Source organism: Trichomonas vaginalis, chromosome I (assembly GCF_026262505.1).
Source record: "Trichomonas vaginalis G3 chromosome I, whole genome shotgun sequence".
Classification (NCBI taxonomy): Eukaryota; Parabasalia; order Trichomonadida; family Trichomonadidae; genus Trichomonas; species Trichomonas vaginalis.
In genome coordinates this window covers 17,542,005-17,555,634 of record NC_067203.1, presented here as the reverse complement: position 1 = coordinate 17,555,634, position 13,630 = coordinate 17,542,005, and the positions used below count along the sequence as shown (strand labels likewise).

General features: G+C 34.0%; 5 protein-coding genes and 2 pseudogenes across 7 annotated transcripts, besides 2 other annotated features; all 7 read right to left on the bottom strand.

Annotated features, from left to right (window-relative positions):
- Nucleotides 1-11,202: part of a mobile genetic element that runs on past the window's edge.
- TVAGG3_1002650 (organellar and viral DNA polymerase type B) lies at nt 573-977 on the bottom strand (the record flags this gene model as incomplete). Its single annotated transcript, XM_051254331.1, has 1 exon — nt 573-977. A coding segment is annotated over one exon (405 nt), but the record flags the coding sequence as incomplete, so codon positions are not given.
- On the bottom strand, nt 2,801-3,462 carry TVAGG3_1002640 (annotated as a pseudogene). The gene has a single exon. A coding segment is annotated over exon 1 (662 nt).
- TVAGG3_1002630 lies at nt 3,949-4,532 on the bottom strand (annotated as a pseudogene). Its single transcript has one exon. A coding segment is annotated over exon 1 (584 nt).
- On the bottom strand, nt 4,756-5,340 carry TVAGG3_1002620 (phage tail repeat-like family; the record flags this gene model as incomplete). The annotated part of the gene is made up of 1 exon (XM_051254330.1): nt 4,756-5,340. The coding sequence occupies one exon, from the start codon at nt 5,338-5,340 to the stop codon at nt 4,756-4,758; it is 585 nt and encodes a 194-aa protein (XP_051079904.1).
- Nucleotides 5,360-5,515, bottom strand: TVAGG3_1002610 (uncharacterized protein; the record flags this gene model as incomplete). Its single annotated transcript, XM_051254329.1, has 1 exon — nt 5,360-5,515. The coding sequence occupies one exon, from the start codon at nt 5,513-5,515 to the stop codon at nt 5,360-5,362; it is 156 nt and encodes a 51-aa protein (XP_051079903.1).
- On the bottom strand, nt 5,535-5,936 carry TVAGG3_1002600 (uncharacterized protein; the record flags this gene model as incomplete). Its single annotated transcript, XM_051254328.1, has 1 exon — nt 5,535-5,936. The coding sequence occupies one exon, from the start codon at nt 5,934-5,936 to the stop codon at nt 5,535-5,537; it is 402 nt and encodes a 133-aa protein (XP_051079902.1).
- Nucleotides 9,585-9,947, bottom strand: TVAGG3_1002590 (uncharacterized protein; the record flags this gene model as incomplete). Its single annotated transcript, XM_051254327.1, has 1 exon — nt 9,585-9,947. One exon carries the CDS (start codon nt 9,945-9,947, stop codon nt 9,585-9,587), a length of 363 nt encoding a protein of 120 aa, XP_051079901.1.
- Nucleotides 11,203-11,240: 38 nt separating the features above from the next.
- Nucleotides 11,241-13,630: part of a mobile genetic element that runs on past the window's edge.

Sequence of the window (13,630 nt, the reverse complement as noted above, 5' to 3'; positions counted from 1 at the left end):
TTGCTTCAATGACTTCATCTTTTGCTTGAAGTTTCTTTTCCATCTCTTCACGTTCTTGTCTATGAATTTCGTCAAGAAGTTTACAGACATACCATGAATAGCGAGCTGAAGCCCATTGTGCCACATTATTTACAAGAAGTCTATGAACATAATATCCTCTCAAACCATTTGGCAATTTTTCACGATTTTCATAGAGTTTTGGCGACTGCGGTTTTTCTCGTAGTCGCTGTTCTTCACTGTTTTCAGAAAAAAGTATGTCTCGCTGTGCTTCGCTCAAAAGTTCTTGTGTGCTTTGGTTCCTAAACCAGTCTTGTGGTTTCTTAGTATCTGGAGCATAACATGCTGTCAAAATACTTTGCATTTGGTACATATCGTCTTTGACCGAACGAATGAGACGTAACTGTTTGTTATACTGTATGTACTCGTATTCTTCATTTATAGCTTCATGGACTATAACTGTTGTTGTGTTCTCTGTTGTTGACATATCTGTCTTTACATACAAAATAAAAAAATAAAAAAAAATAAAATTAGCGTTATTTTCTATCTTGTATAAAAGACCAAAAATAAACGCTTTACATGTATTTTTCAGCAACTTCGTCAAATAATTTTATAGCTTTATCTATCTCATCTACTTCAAACGTTTCCCTACCTTTCGTGGGAGCACCATACATCTTCTCAAACTTTTCAAGTAGTTCTGTTTCAGCAGCTCTCATATCGTTAACGAACGCAACCTTAACTCTATTGACTATATTGTCATATCTTTGAGTTATATTAAATGTTCTTCCTATCTTATATCTCTTTGTATTGAAGTCCTTTGGTTTCTGAACGATGTAAAGTAAGCCTTCACTGCAACGTTCCGTATCGAATGAACCATATGTTATGAAATTATATCCAACAACTGGGTCAATCCAGAACAAAACTACTGGTATAAGACTTTTGTCGATGAGATATGCTCTTGTTCCATAGAATCTTACCGATATCATAAGCTCAGGATTTTTTGTCAAAATTTTCTGAGTAGAAGCATTTTTAACCCAGTCGTGTGCTTTCTTTCCTTCAGATAGTGTTAAAATGTCTGACAAAGAATATTTTTTGTATTTCTTTGAGTATCTTACGTTTAAATCACCTATTCTAACCACCTTGGTCTCATTGTCTATCTTTTTAACTGTTTCAAACTCAGTGTTTGACATTTCCTGTTCTTACATACAAAATAAAAAAAAATATTTTAAAAAAACTAGCTTTTATTTTATTTTGTATAAAAGATACAGTTATATCATGAAATTTGGTCATTTTTTTACGATTTTCATGTGTTTTAGGCGTTCCTCGGTTTTCCGCGGGTCGCAATTTTTTACGATTTTCGAATGGAATCTCTATCCTCGGTTTTCCGAGGGTAGCAAACATATGAGGAAATTCATGAAATTTGTTGCTGAATTCAATAAAAATATATTTTAGGGTAGAAGGGTATATCTACCCCGTTTTCTACCCTCATTTCTACCCCATATGTCCTTACTGAAAAAGTATGTGTTCCATATGTCATTTTACTCAGAATTTTATACAGAATTCAATAAAAATATATTTTAGGGTAGAAGGGTATATCTACCCCGTTTTCTACCCTCATTTCTACCCCAGTTATTTACAAGCGTTTTACATGGTATATGTTGTGATGGTTCATGACTTTAAACAGTTTTGTAGCTTCTATTTCTTCACGAAGGATATCAAAAATTTTAACTATGCCGAAGGTTTCTTTATATTTCTTCTTGACATCTGAAAGAAGGAAATCGTTAGCAGTTGGATAGTTTTTGTTCAGAAATGTCAACATGTCCATTTTATCTTCTGCTGGTTTCTCTACTTCTTTCTTTAAGTCAGTATGGTCTTTTCATACGTTCTATCTCTTTGACGGAGTAGTTATATTTCCTTGTTGCTGCTTTACATTTTGAACATTGTGAGTTCATTTTTGCGTTATATTCTGAAATTTGTCCTGCTAGTAACTAAGGCGTAGATGGTTTTCTTTAACTCAAAAGTTGCGGGTTTTATCTGTTCATTCCATATCTTACCTCTTCTATCTTTATCTCTTATCTGCAAGACACACTCAGCAACTAACGAAACAAAGTTGTCGTAGGTCTTAAATTCTTCAGATTTATATATGTCAATGACTTGTCTTTGTGGTTGCAATGAAATCCAAGAAACTCATAGTTTATCTTACGAATGAACTTCTTTATTTCAACTGAGTCAGTCAGTCTGACTTCAATTTCATCGAATTCTGGAATAGTGAGCTTTTGTTGTTGTATTTCAGGAAGTTTAGGTAGATGGTCAATAATATCCTGCATTTCATAAAGATACTGTTCATTTGTTTCATCTTTTGCACTACAGTCTAAATCTCCTTGGAGAAGTTCCTGCTTTATCTTCTGGATTTCTGTTTCGAAAGTATATGAAGAAGGAATGAAGCTTTTCATCTCTACTAACATAGAAGTTGGGTTCATGACTAACGAGTTTGGTGCTGTTGTTGCTGACATGTTCTTACAATAAAAATAAAAAAATATTTTTTGGTGGGACTACCTTTATTTTATTTCAGCACAAAATGAACGAGTTTGGTTTAAAAATACGGTGGAGCCAAAAATGGCTCGACCTCAAAACAAGCATTTTGTGAAGAATATACCAACCCGCGGAAAACGGCGGGTTGCTTTTTTTATACAAAATTCAAGAGTTTTGTGTGTTTTCTACGAGGGTAGAAAAGAGGGTAGAAAACGGGGTAGATATACCCTTCTACCCTAAAATATATTTTTGTCGAAAAAAAATGGTTCATTTACTCACAATATTTTTGTACAAAACGACCCCAAACTTTTAACTTCTTTTCTGCAGCTTCTAATGAAATTTTAGCGAGTTCATATTCTCTAAATTCTCTCTTTAAATCTTCTTGTTCCCATTGGTCTAGTTCGTATGGAGAGTCCTATAACCAGAACATATCTCACGTTCATGTTCTATTTGTTTTTCATGCATTTTTCTAACTTCTTCTTCGAACAAAGGTTTAGCATTCTCTACTGTATCTTCAAGTTCTTCTTCATCTAATTTCTCATGAACTTTCTTGTCTATGGAGTCCAAAATTTTTCCAACTGCTATACAATATTTTGGAGAAGCCCACATTGCTATATAGTTTACAAGTCTTGGGTCTACATACGTTCCTCTAACCTGTTTGATTTCATCGGGAATTCCTGCATGAACTGTGTATAAAAAGCAACCCGCGGAATTCCGCGGGTTGGTATATTCTTCACAAAATGCCTCAAAATACTCTTCCCAGGACTTATTTTCCAACAACCTTCTAAAGTCTTTCCTAAACTGCTGACACATCTTTGTTGCATTTATATAACCATCCTTGTCTCTACGTAAGACTTCAATACCGTTGTAAGTGCCTTTTGTGAATGTTTCGCCATTAGATTTGTTCGTGAACGTTTTTGCTTCGACTGTCATACTGTTCTTACAATAAAAATAAAAAATATTTTTGGCTTAACCGTCGGACATTCGTTTGTGGCTTAACCGTCGGACCACAACGATAAAAATCTCATTTTAACTCACTTTTTTTCTATCTTAAGGAAATTCATGAAAATTCATGAGGGTAGAAAAGAGGGTAGAAAACGGGGTAGATATACCCTTCTACCCTAAAATATATTTTTCAATACTTTTTCAGCACTTCTCCGTAGTTATATATGAAAGACAATTCGAGATAAAAGTCGTAGTACAATGGAACAATATGTTGCACACCATTTGTTGTGAACCAAACTTGAAAGTCAGAGAAACTGTTACTAGGTGGTTCGGGATGAAATTTCTTCATCTGATATAGTCCTACCGGCGTTTGTAAAGATATAGTCTAACGGTTTTGTATCTACTCCTTTTGTTCTTTGTTTTTCAACCTGAAGCATTTAATATATGTAAAAATATACTGTTTTAAATACTGTTTTAAAATGGTATGCCATATAGCTTCTTGAATTTGTTAAGAAGTATTTGAACGTTTTTTCCATCTGTATCTCTAGTGTTTACATAAGCATAGCCTGCCTTAGTAAAATATACTTGTAATTTTCTATAGTTTACGCCGGTATAAAAGTAGAAAGAGTCCTGTTCTTCGCTGTAGTAGTAAAACTCAAACGTATGCTTACCATAGTCTGTAATTTCAATTGCTTCATCTTCTAGTTCGTCGACAAATTCGAATACAATATCTCGAAATTTGCCTATGTTCTTATTGTTTTCAGAACAAGTGACCCAGCGTAAGTTTTCAAGTCTATTGTCGTTTCTTATATGGTTTATATGGTCTACAAAAGGTAAATTGTTAGGATTCGGTATAAAATGAGTTGCAATGACAACATGTTTAAATAGCATTTTCCACCCAGATTCATCATAGCATATCCGTCATTTCGCTCCCATCCGCTTAAAACTCTTTTTGTCTCTTTGTTTCTGACTTCAAATGACTCACAACAGTGAATTTCATATTTCTCATCTAACAAACAAGTTTTCCAACAGTCTTTTCCAACAAACTCAGCGTACATTTCAAATAAAATAAAAAAATGTTTTTTTTTTAAAAAATGTTTTATTTTAAATGGTATGCCATTTCATATTTCTCATCTAATTTCTCATGAACTTTCTTCATCTAATTTCTCATGAACTTCATCGTCAATGTTTTGTAAAGACTTCTTCATCTATGTCTTCCCAACGGTCTTTTCCGACAGACTCAGCGTACATTTCTATAAAAATAAAAAAAATGTTTTTTCTTTACTTTACGTAACCACCCGCTGCCAAAAGTCTTTGACGCCAACCCATACCAGCTAATGAAGGTTGACTTGGTTTAGTCTGGAGACTAAACTTTGGTTTTGGTTTATCTTCAGTTTTTGGCTCCCCTTCTTCTATTGGTTTTTCGTCACTTTTCGGTTCTTCTGACTTTACCTCACTTGCTGGAATAGTAGTGTCGTCAACATCTTCATAAATATCATATGCCATCTGTTTCTGTTTTCCTTTCAACTTTTTGTGTTTGTTGTAAAGTTTAGAATATTTTGACTCTAAGTCAATGAGATGTTCTATAATGAACTGTTGGTCAGTGAAATAAACTTTTCCATCTGTTGTCTCTTTAGTTCCTTCAGACTTCAATATTTTATTTGTGAGAGTCTGTTTCTTTTTTGAGATACTAGCCGTTCCATTTCTATGAAAAGTGACTTTGTAGTTAGGGTTTGTATTTCCAGACCTGGCACTTTCTATTATTGAATTTTTCTCTTCATCTGTAAGTTCTTTGACAGGTTTTGACAATGGTTCTGAACTTTTTGTTTGTGGTGTCAAATCTACCGTTTCAACTTCTTCGGTCATTTCATCTCAGTAAAAAATTTTAGTTTGGTTTGTTTTCAACTGGTTGTTTAGGTTTTTTAAGTCGGTCTAAAACTTCCTGAGGTATAGGAAGAACTTGACAAACACGTGGTTGTGTAACTGCTGGAAGCCGACAAATCCATCTTGAACCCATTTGTCTCAATGCTGTATTGTTCATTTCATCTCAGTAAAAAATTTTACATTCCCCACGTTTGAGGCGGTTGAGGTTGGTTATTGTTTACCCATTGTTGTGCATGGTTATATCCTCTGTTAAAGAATCTTTCACCTTGGTCCATGTAGTGCCCTGCTTGGTTATAGTAGTCATTTGCTTTGTTATAGTAGTTTCCTGCTTGTCTTCCTACATTGTCCATCCATCCTTGAACTTTTCCTCTTGTTTCAGGATTTGGAATAAGATTTGCTGCATCTCGTGCTACATCCCAACCTTTCTGTACAGTTTGTATAATAGGTTGTGCTTTCTCTTTAAGTATACCTAATGTACTCAAAATCTTCCTTCCAACTCCAAATACACCTCTGGCTATTGTTCCCACTGCGGGCAAAAATCTGGATGCAACTCCTGCTAATGCGCCAAATAAACCCATTTCTTATAGGATAAAAATGACGAATCCAAACAAGGACCCGTATGTTTCTAAAGCAACAAAGAAAGCACTCATGGTAAAAATCTTTAGTTCAACACCAAATGCTTGGTTTATGGATATCTTGGAAAACATTCCGAGGTATAGAGAAGATGGACCACCATACTGGCTAATATTTGTCGGTCAAAACACAAGATACTGTGAAGCCATACCATTACAGTCCAAAAATATTTTAGATGTGAAAACTGCTTTGACAATCTTCGTTGACAAATACCATCCAACAAAACTGACATCTGACTGTGAACGTTCTTTCAAATCAGATGATATTAAAAACTATCTGCGTTCAAAAAATGTAAACCAATATTTCATTGTCGACCAAAACCATTCTGCTCTTGGTGTCATTGACAGTTGTATAAAAATCTTAAGAGACTTAAACCAACCACAAGGTGGTGAAGCAAATGAAATGTCATATGACGACAAATATAGACACTTCTCCCAGGCAAAGATGAGACAAGTTTTAAATATTTACAATAGCCGTAAACAAAAAGGTTTGGGAAACCACTCCCCGAAGAAATGAAAAACAACCCTGACTTAGAGAAAGACTATATATTTAATAGTTTAGTCAAAAGAGACAAACAAGAAAGAATGCCAGGCTTCAAACTTAAGAAAGGTGACAAAGTAAAAATAGAAATACCTAAACGCGACCCATATGAAAATACTATTGACTATGACAACAATGGGAACTCGACAGGTACTCACATTCGTGTTCGTAAAAATAGAAGAAAGTATACAAGAGAATATTATGAAGTTTTAGGCAAACATGGCAAAATGTACAGACTGCAAGCAGAAGATAAAACTACTATTGTCAGACCTCGTTTCAAACTTGTTAAGGTTCAAGGTGGTATACTTTCAAAGACAGTTCCTAACAAATATAAGACAACTCCTGACGAATATGCTAAAGAAGTTGAAAATGACGACTAAGCAATTCTATACCATGCGTAAACTGTCATGTAAGGTGGCATGTAGTCTTTACTTTGTCCTGTTGTTTGCGTATACCCTGAAACGCGATGTGAATGGATTCCTCCTACATCAGTGTTATCCCAGTAACAATTTATAGCAAACTTAACGTCCTCTTTAACATCATATCCTTTACCTTTTGTCATTGCTGACCAATCCCAAAATCTATGACTATGCAAACCTGCTTCAGATGTACTTAAATTTACGTAGTGACTGTGCGCAGGTAAATTTGCACCTGAAATCGTTTTACTTCCACCTGTTTCCTTTGAAGAGTTTGCACAATACAAAAACCTGTCGACTATTTGAGTCCAAGTTCCAAAACCCAGAACTGTTTCTGGTTTGGTAGAGTTCATTGACGTGTAAATAGAACCTATAGGATATAGTGTTTGAAGTATTTCTGTCTTTAATGTTTGAAGCTCTGTTTTGTCAGCTTTTTTATCATATAAATCTTGAGCAGTGAATTTAACTTTGTTTTCATCCTCCATGACATAGACATTTCTACATTTAATGTCTTTCATCGTTGTTATGTCATCCTCCGATGTTAAACCTTGTGGAAAGTTAGGAGGTTTCCAATTTAATACATCCCCAGTTTCTTCAACCGTTCCTTCAATATTTTCTATACCAACAGTTGCGAAGAAATCGTGTGTATGGTTCTTATCTGCCTTCTTTTCAAGGCTAACGTTTAAGTCTGTTATTTCAGAAGATGTATGTGTATGTCCAACGTCACTTTTCCTGTTTAAGGTTTCTTGTAAGTTTGTAATATTTGCAATGGTATGTGTATGTCCAACGTCACTTTTCCTGTTTAAGGTTTCTTGTAAGTTTGTAATATTTGCAATGGTATGTGTATGTCCAACGTCACTTTTCCTGTTTAAGGTTTCTTGTAAGTTTGTAATATTTGCAATGGTATGTGTATGTCCAACGTCACTTTTCCTGTTTAAGGTTTCTTGTAAGTTTGTAATATTTGCAATGGTATGTGTATGAGTCTTTTTAGAATATTCGTTTTCAGCTCTTGTCACTTCACTTGACATTTTATTGTCAACATATGTTTTGTCTGCTAGTTCAGGATGAGTATGTTCTTTTGTTGCATATGTTGCATCTGCTCTGTCATGTTCTTCTTGAACTTTTTCAATGACATACTCTTTGTCAGCTTTGTTGTTAACATCTGCTTTTGTTGCATATGTTGCATCTGCTCTGTCATGTTCTTCTTGAACTTTTTCAATGACATACTCTTTGTCAGCTTTGTTGTTAACATCTGCTTTCAAAAGAAGTTCATCTATAGGTTTCTCGTTTAAAGTTCCTTTTGTTGGATTTATACAGACAGTATGTTCTTACTGTCTTGAAACAGAAACTCATCTGTCATTGGTTTATCGTCAGTTTTAAAGTTTCCTTCTTTCAATGACTCAGATATCTTAGAAATAGTTTTGAAAAGTTTGTTGTGTTCTTATTTAGAGCTTGCATAATGAGTTGTCGGTTGTGTTGTATTTCTCTCATAGACGCTGTTTCATTTGACATTTTTATTCTAGATAAAATATGCTTCCAATAGAAAAAGAAAATTCAAGAGTTGCTACAACTAAACCATTAGATGAAACTTTTTACTAATGTCGGTCAAAAGTTTGAGACAGAGACCGTAAAGCATGAAGGCTATCGTTTTGACTACCCATTAAGATGGCTAAGAGACCCATCTGTCACAAAAGCTATTGGCTTTCGTAGAATGAAGTTTGTGTCTGTAGAAGATAAAAGTTTTCCATTTATTGTAAGGTTTCATATAGATTATATATCTGAAGGGAAACGAAAAATGTGGGAAGAAATTGACTAATACAAGTTGACCTTTCATCTTCTCTACAGACTGCGTTAAAAATATAGAAGATAAAATAAATTCATTTATGCAAAATATGCTGATGAATATGCAAATACCGAGAGCACACTTTATGTGAGAATTGTATATGACAAACAAAATTCACAAGTGTCATTTCAAATCTACGAAGACAATCCAAAGAAAGACGAACAAAATATATACAGAATTCACTGCAATGTCTGGTATTATTTGCAAGAATGTTAAAATCAGAAAGTCGAACTTCCTTTAGCAAAATATTTACAGTCGATATGCAAGAGATGAACCATATTTATTTAAAGATGTTTTCGACCCAGCTGCTATTATTGTTCATGCTTCATTTTCTGGCGCCCAAAACTCTTTCTTATGCTTGGCAAATGACTTTTACGAAAAACCTACAAAGTTATACGAACCACCAAGTGGAAGTATTTCAGACTTTCAAGTATGTTTACTACAGATGGAAGAAAAAGAATAATTCCATTTACCATGCGTTTTACTTAGAACTTAGTTTCATATACAACTACTATCGAACGGTAAAATATAATTTTTTAATTCGGTTGAGGTGTTGGATTTGGTTGCCAACTAGACTGTGGTGCAGGTTCAGGCTGTTGTATAACAGGAGCTTGTTCTTCTGGTTCAGGTCTTTAGGTAATACCAACGAACTGACCTACTCTTTTACCAATATTTTTGACACCGTTCCAAATTCCTCTTCCTACGGTTTTTATTTCCATTCATATACCTCTTCCAACATTTCGAAAGAAGTTTCCTATCTTACTGAAGAAACCCATTTTACTATATGTAAAAATCTAATGTCCGCCTAGTCTCTTACGTTTCCTGTTGAGTTCCATAGCATTCTTTAACTGGAGCTCATACATTCTGTTTCTCCTCTGGTAGAAAACATATTCTGGGTCAACTCCTGTGTTCGCGTCATCTGCATAAAGTTGTTTATATCCCACTTCAGGGTTTGTATAAAACTCTTTCCATCTCATATTTGCATACCATGGTGGCAAACCTAACGCAGCGTCATTTGACATGGCAGTTTGCATTTGTACATCTGTTGGCACTTGACCATAGTTTGCCATTGCAGTTTGTATTCTAACTTCATTTGGAATATTCTCTGGGTTTGGTTGTCCAGGTTGCTGTGCATTCGCTAAGTTCTGTGCGTCCATTTAATATTAGATAAAAATATCTCTTACGAGTACATATACTGACACATTTGCAGGCATTGGTTCATCTTCATATTCTTATATCTTTCTGCCACGTCAAAGAAATAAATGACACAATGGAAAAACCTAAAACAAGTAGTCCTATTTCAAACCACATTTACTTACTAGTAAAATTTCTTTGTTATGACACTTTCTCCAGTTTATAGGACCTCTTCATATTCTATCTTACGTATCTAAACTCATAGTCATGTATGTCCTCTAACCATCTCATGACACTTTCCAAACCACTTTTATCGGATGTAAAGTAAAAGCATGGATGGTTATGTAAAACGTCTAAAGTTTCTAAAGAGTCTCTCAAAGTCCAGTCTACTTGGTATTGAAAATCCCATGTGTTATAGAACGGCGGGTCCACTATAAAGAAAACATTTTCCTTGTCTTTATATTTTCATACAACTCTGTCCAATGACATCTCACAAACTCTATACCCTCAATATATTTTTCTATGTTCTCTTTGAAAACATTTGTATAGTTAAAGATATAAAACTTTTGACATAAGTGTTTCAATGTCATGAACTCTTATAGCACCACTATATAATAGTCTAGCAGATATACTATCCCAGTCAATATCTCTGCTTTTTCAAAACCTCTCTGACAGTATTTTCTTATCTAATGGTATACGTTCCATCTTACCTATAGGTATCTTTTCTTTTAACTCACTCAATATTTTTGTTTGTGTCTGGTATATTTTGAGACGGTTCATATAGTTGTCGAAGTCATTGCATATAATCTTTGAGTCAGGAAATATTGTATGGCACAAATGAGATATATAGAAACTTCCACCGAACAAATCTACAAATGTTAGACCATTCGGTAGTTTCTTAAGTTTCTCTCAATAGAATATCTTACATCTACTCTTATTTCCAAAGAAGGGTAACGGTGGTTTTGTAAAATTCATTTATATATATAATAAAAATGTTTTTTCCTGAAAAGTGACAGAAAAGTGACAAAACATGTACGAAGAAGTCTTGAAAATTCAAGAGGGTAAAAAGAGGTTAGAAAAGAGGTTATATCTAACCTTCTACCCTAAACATTATTTTTGTCTGATTTTACGAAGAAGTCTTGACAAAACATGAAAACATATATAATTTGTGAAAAGCTCCTGGAAGACCCGTATATAAGAACTTCATTTATACTAAACATCTTCAGGGCTAGAAGGCACGAAGTGCCTGGAAGCCCCACATTTTTTTTTTTTTTTTTTAAGTATATATTATAAAGGTAAGTTTAATATTAAACAAAAAAAAAAAAAAAAAAAAAAAAAAAAAAAAAGGGAGTGGGGCTTCCAGGCACTTCGTGCCTCTAGCCCCGAAGATGTTTAGTATAAATGAAGTTCTTATATACGGGTCTTCCAGGAGCTTTCACAAATTATATATGTTTTCATGTTTTGTCAAGACTTCTTCGTAAAATCAGACAAAATAATGTTTAGGGTAGAAGGTTAGATATAACCTCTTTTCTAACCTCTTTTCTACCCTCTTGAATTTTCAAGACTTCTTCGTACATGTTTTGTCACTTTTCTGTCACTTTTCAGGAAAAAACATTTTTATTATTATATATAAATGAATTTTACAAAACCACCGTTACCGTTCTTTGGAATAAGAGTAAATGTAAAGATATTATATTGAGAGAACTTAAGAAACTACCGAATGGTCTAACATTTGTAGATTTGTTCGGTGGAAGTTTCTATATATCCCATTTGTGCCATACTGTATTTCCTGACTCAAAGATTATATGCAATGACTTCGACAACTATATGAACCGTCTCAAACATATTCCAGACACTAACAAAATATTGAAAGAGTTAAAAGAAAAGATACCTATAGGTAAGATGGAACGTATACCATTAGATAAGAAAAATATTGTGAGAGAGGTTTTGAAAAATATATAGACTGGGATAGTATATCTGCTAGACTATTATATAGTGGTGCTATAAGAGTTCATGACATTGAAAACACTTATGTCAAAAGTTTTATATCTTAACTATACAAATGTTTTCAAAGAGGACATAGAAAAATATATTGAGGGTATAGAGTTTGTGAGATGTCATTGGACAGATTTGTATGAAAAATATAAAGACAAGGAAAATGTTTTCTTTATGGTGGACCCACCGTTCTATAACACATGGGATTTTCAATACCAAGTAGACTGGACTTTGAGAGACTCTTTAGAAACTTTAGACGTTTTACATAACCATCCATGCTTTTACTTTACATCCGATAAAAGTGGTTTGGAAACCGTTATGAGATGGTTAGAGGACATACATGACTATGAGTTTATATATGACAAGATAGAATATGAGAGGTCCTATAAACTGGAGAAAGTGTCACAATAAAGAAATTTTATTAGTAAGTGTAAATGTGGTTTGAAATCGGACTACTTGTTTTAGGTTTTTTCCATTGTGTCATTTATTTCTTTGACGTGGCAGAAAGTACAGAGATAGAAGATGAACGCAATGCCATGCAAATGTTCAGTATATGTATCGTAAGAGATATTTTTATCATATTAAATGGACGCACAACGTTAGCGAAGCACAGCAACCTGGACAACCAAACCAGAGAATATTCCAAATGAAAGTTAGAATAACAAACTCAATGCAAACTATGGTCAAGTCCCAACAGATGTACAAATGCAACGCCATTCAAATGACCTGCTTAAGTTTTCATCATGTTGCAAATAGGAGAGTGGAAAATTATACCAAACCCTGAAGTGGATATTAAAACTTTATGCAATGACGCAACACAAGAGTTGACCCAATATGTTTCTACCAGAAGGAAGAACAGAATGTATGAGCCCCAGTTAAAGAAATGCTATGAGAACTCCAACAAAACGTAAGAGACTAGTGCGACATTAGATTTTAATATAGTAAATGGTTTCTCTTGAAGAATAGGAAACTTCTCGAAATGTGGAAGAGTTATATGGAAATGGAATAAAAACCTAGAAAGAATTTGGAACGGGTCAAAAATATTGGTAAAAGAGTAGGTCAGTTCGTTGTATTATACCTAAAGACCCTGAACAGAAAACAAGCTCCTTTATACAAAGCCTGAACTCTGCACCACATCTAATTGCAACCCAAATCCAACACCATCAAGCCTGTAATTAAAAATTATTTTTTACCGTTCGATACGTAGTTGTATATGAAACTAAGTTCTAGTACAACGCATGGTATAAAGGATTAATTCTTTTTCTTCCATCTGATAAATACCATACTTGAAGTCTGAAATCTTCCACTTGGGTTCATATAATTTGTAGGTTTTCGTAAAAAGTCATTTGGCCAAGCCATAAGAAGAGTTTTGGGCGCGCAGAAAATGAAGCAGAACTATAATACAGGCTGGGTCGAAAAACCATCTTAATATATAATGTTCATCTCTTGGCATATCTGACTTAAATATTTGCTAAAGAGTTACACTTTTGATTTAACATTTTGCAAAATAATACCATTGACATTGCAGTGAATTCCTGTATATATTTGGTTCGTCTTTCTTTGATTGTCTTCGTAGATTTGAAATGACACTGTGAATTTTGTTTGTCATATACAATTCTACATAAAGTGTGCTATTCGGTATTTGCATTTCACAGCATATTTATGCAATAAGATGAATTTATTTTAATCTTCTATATTATTCCTTCCTCCC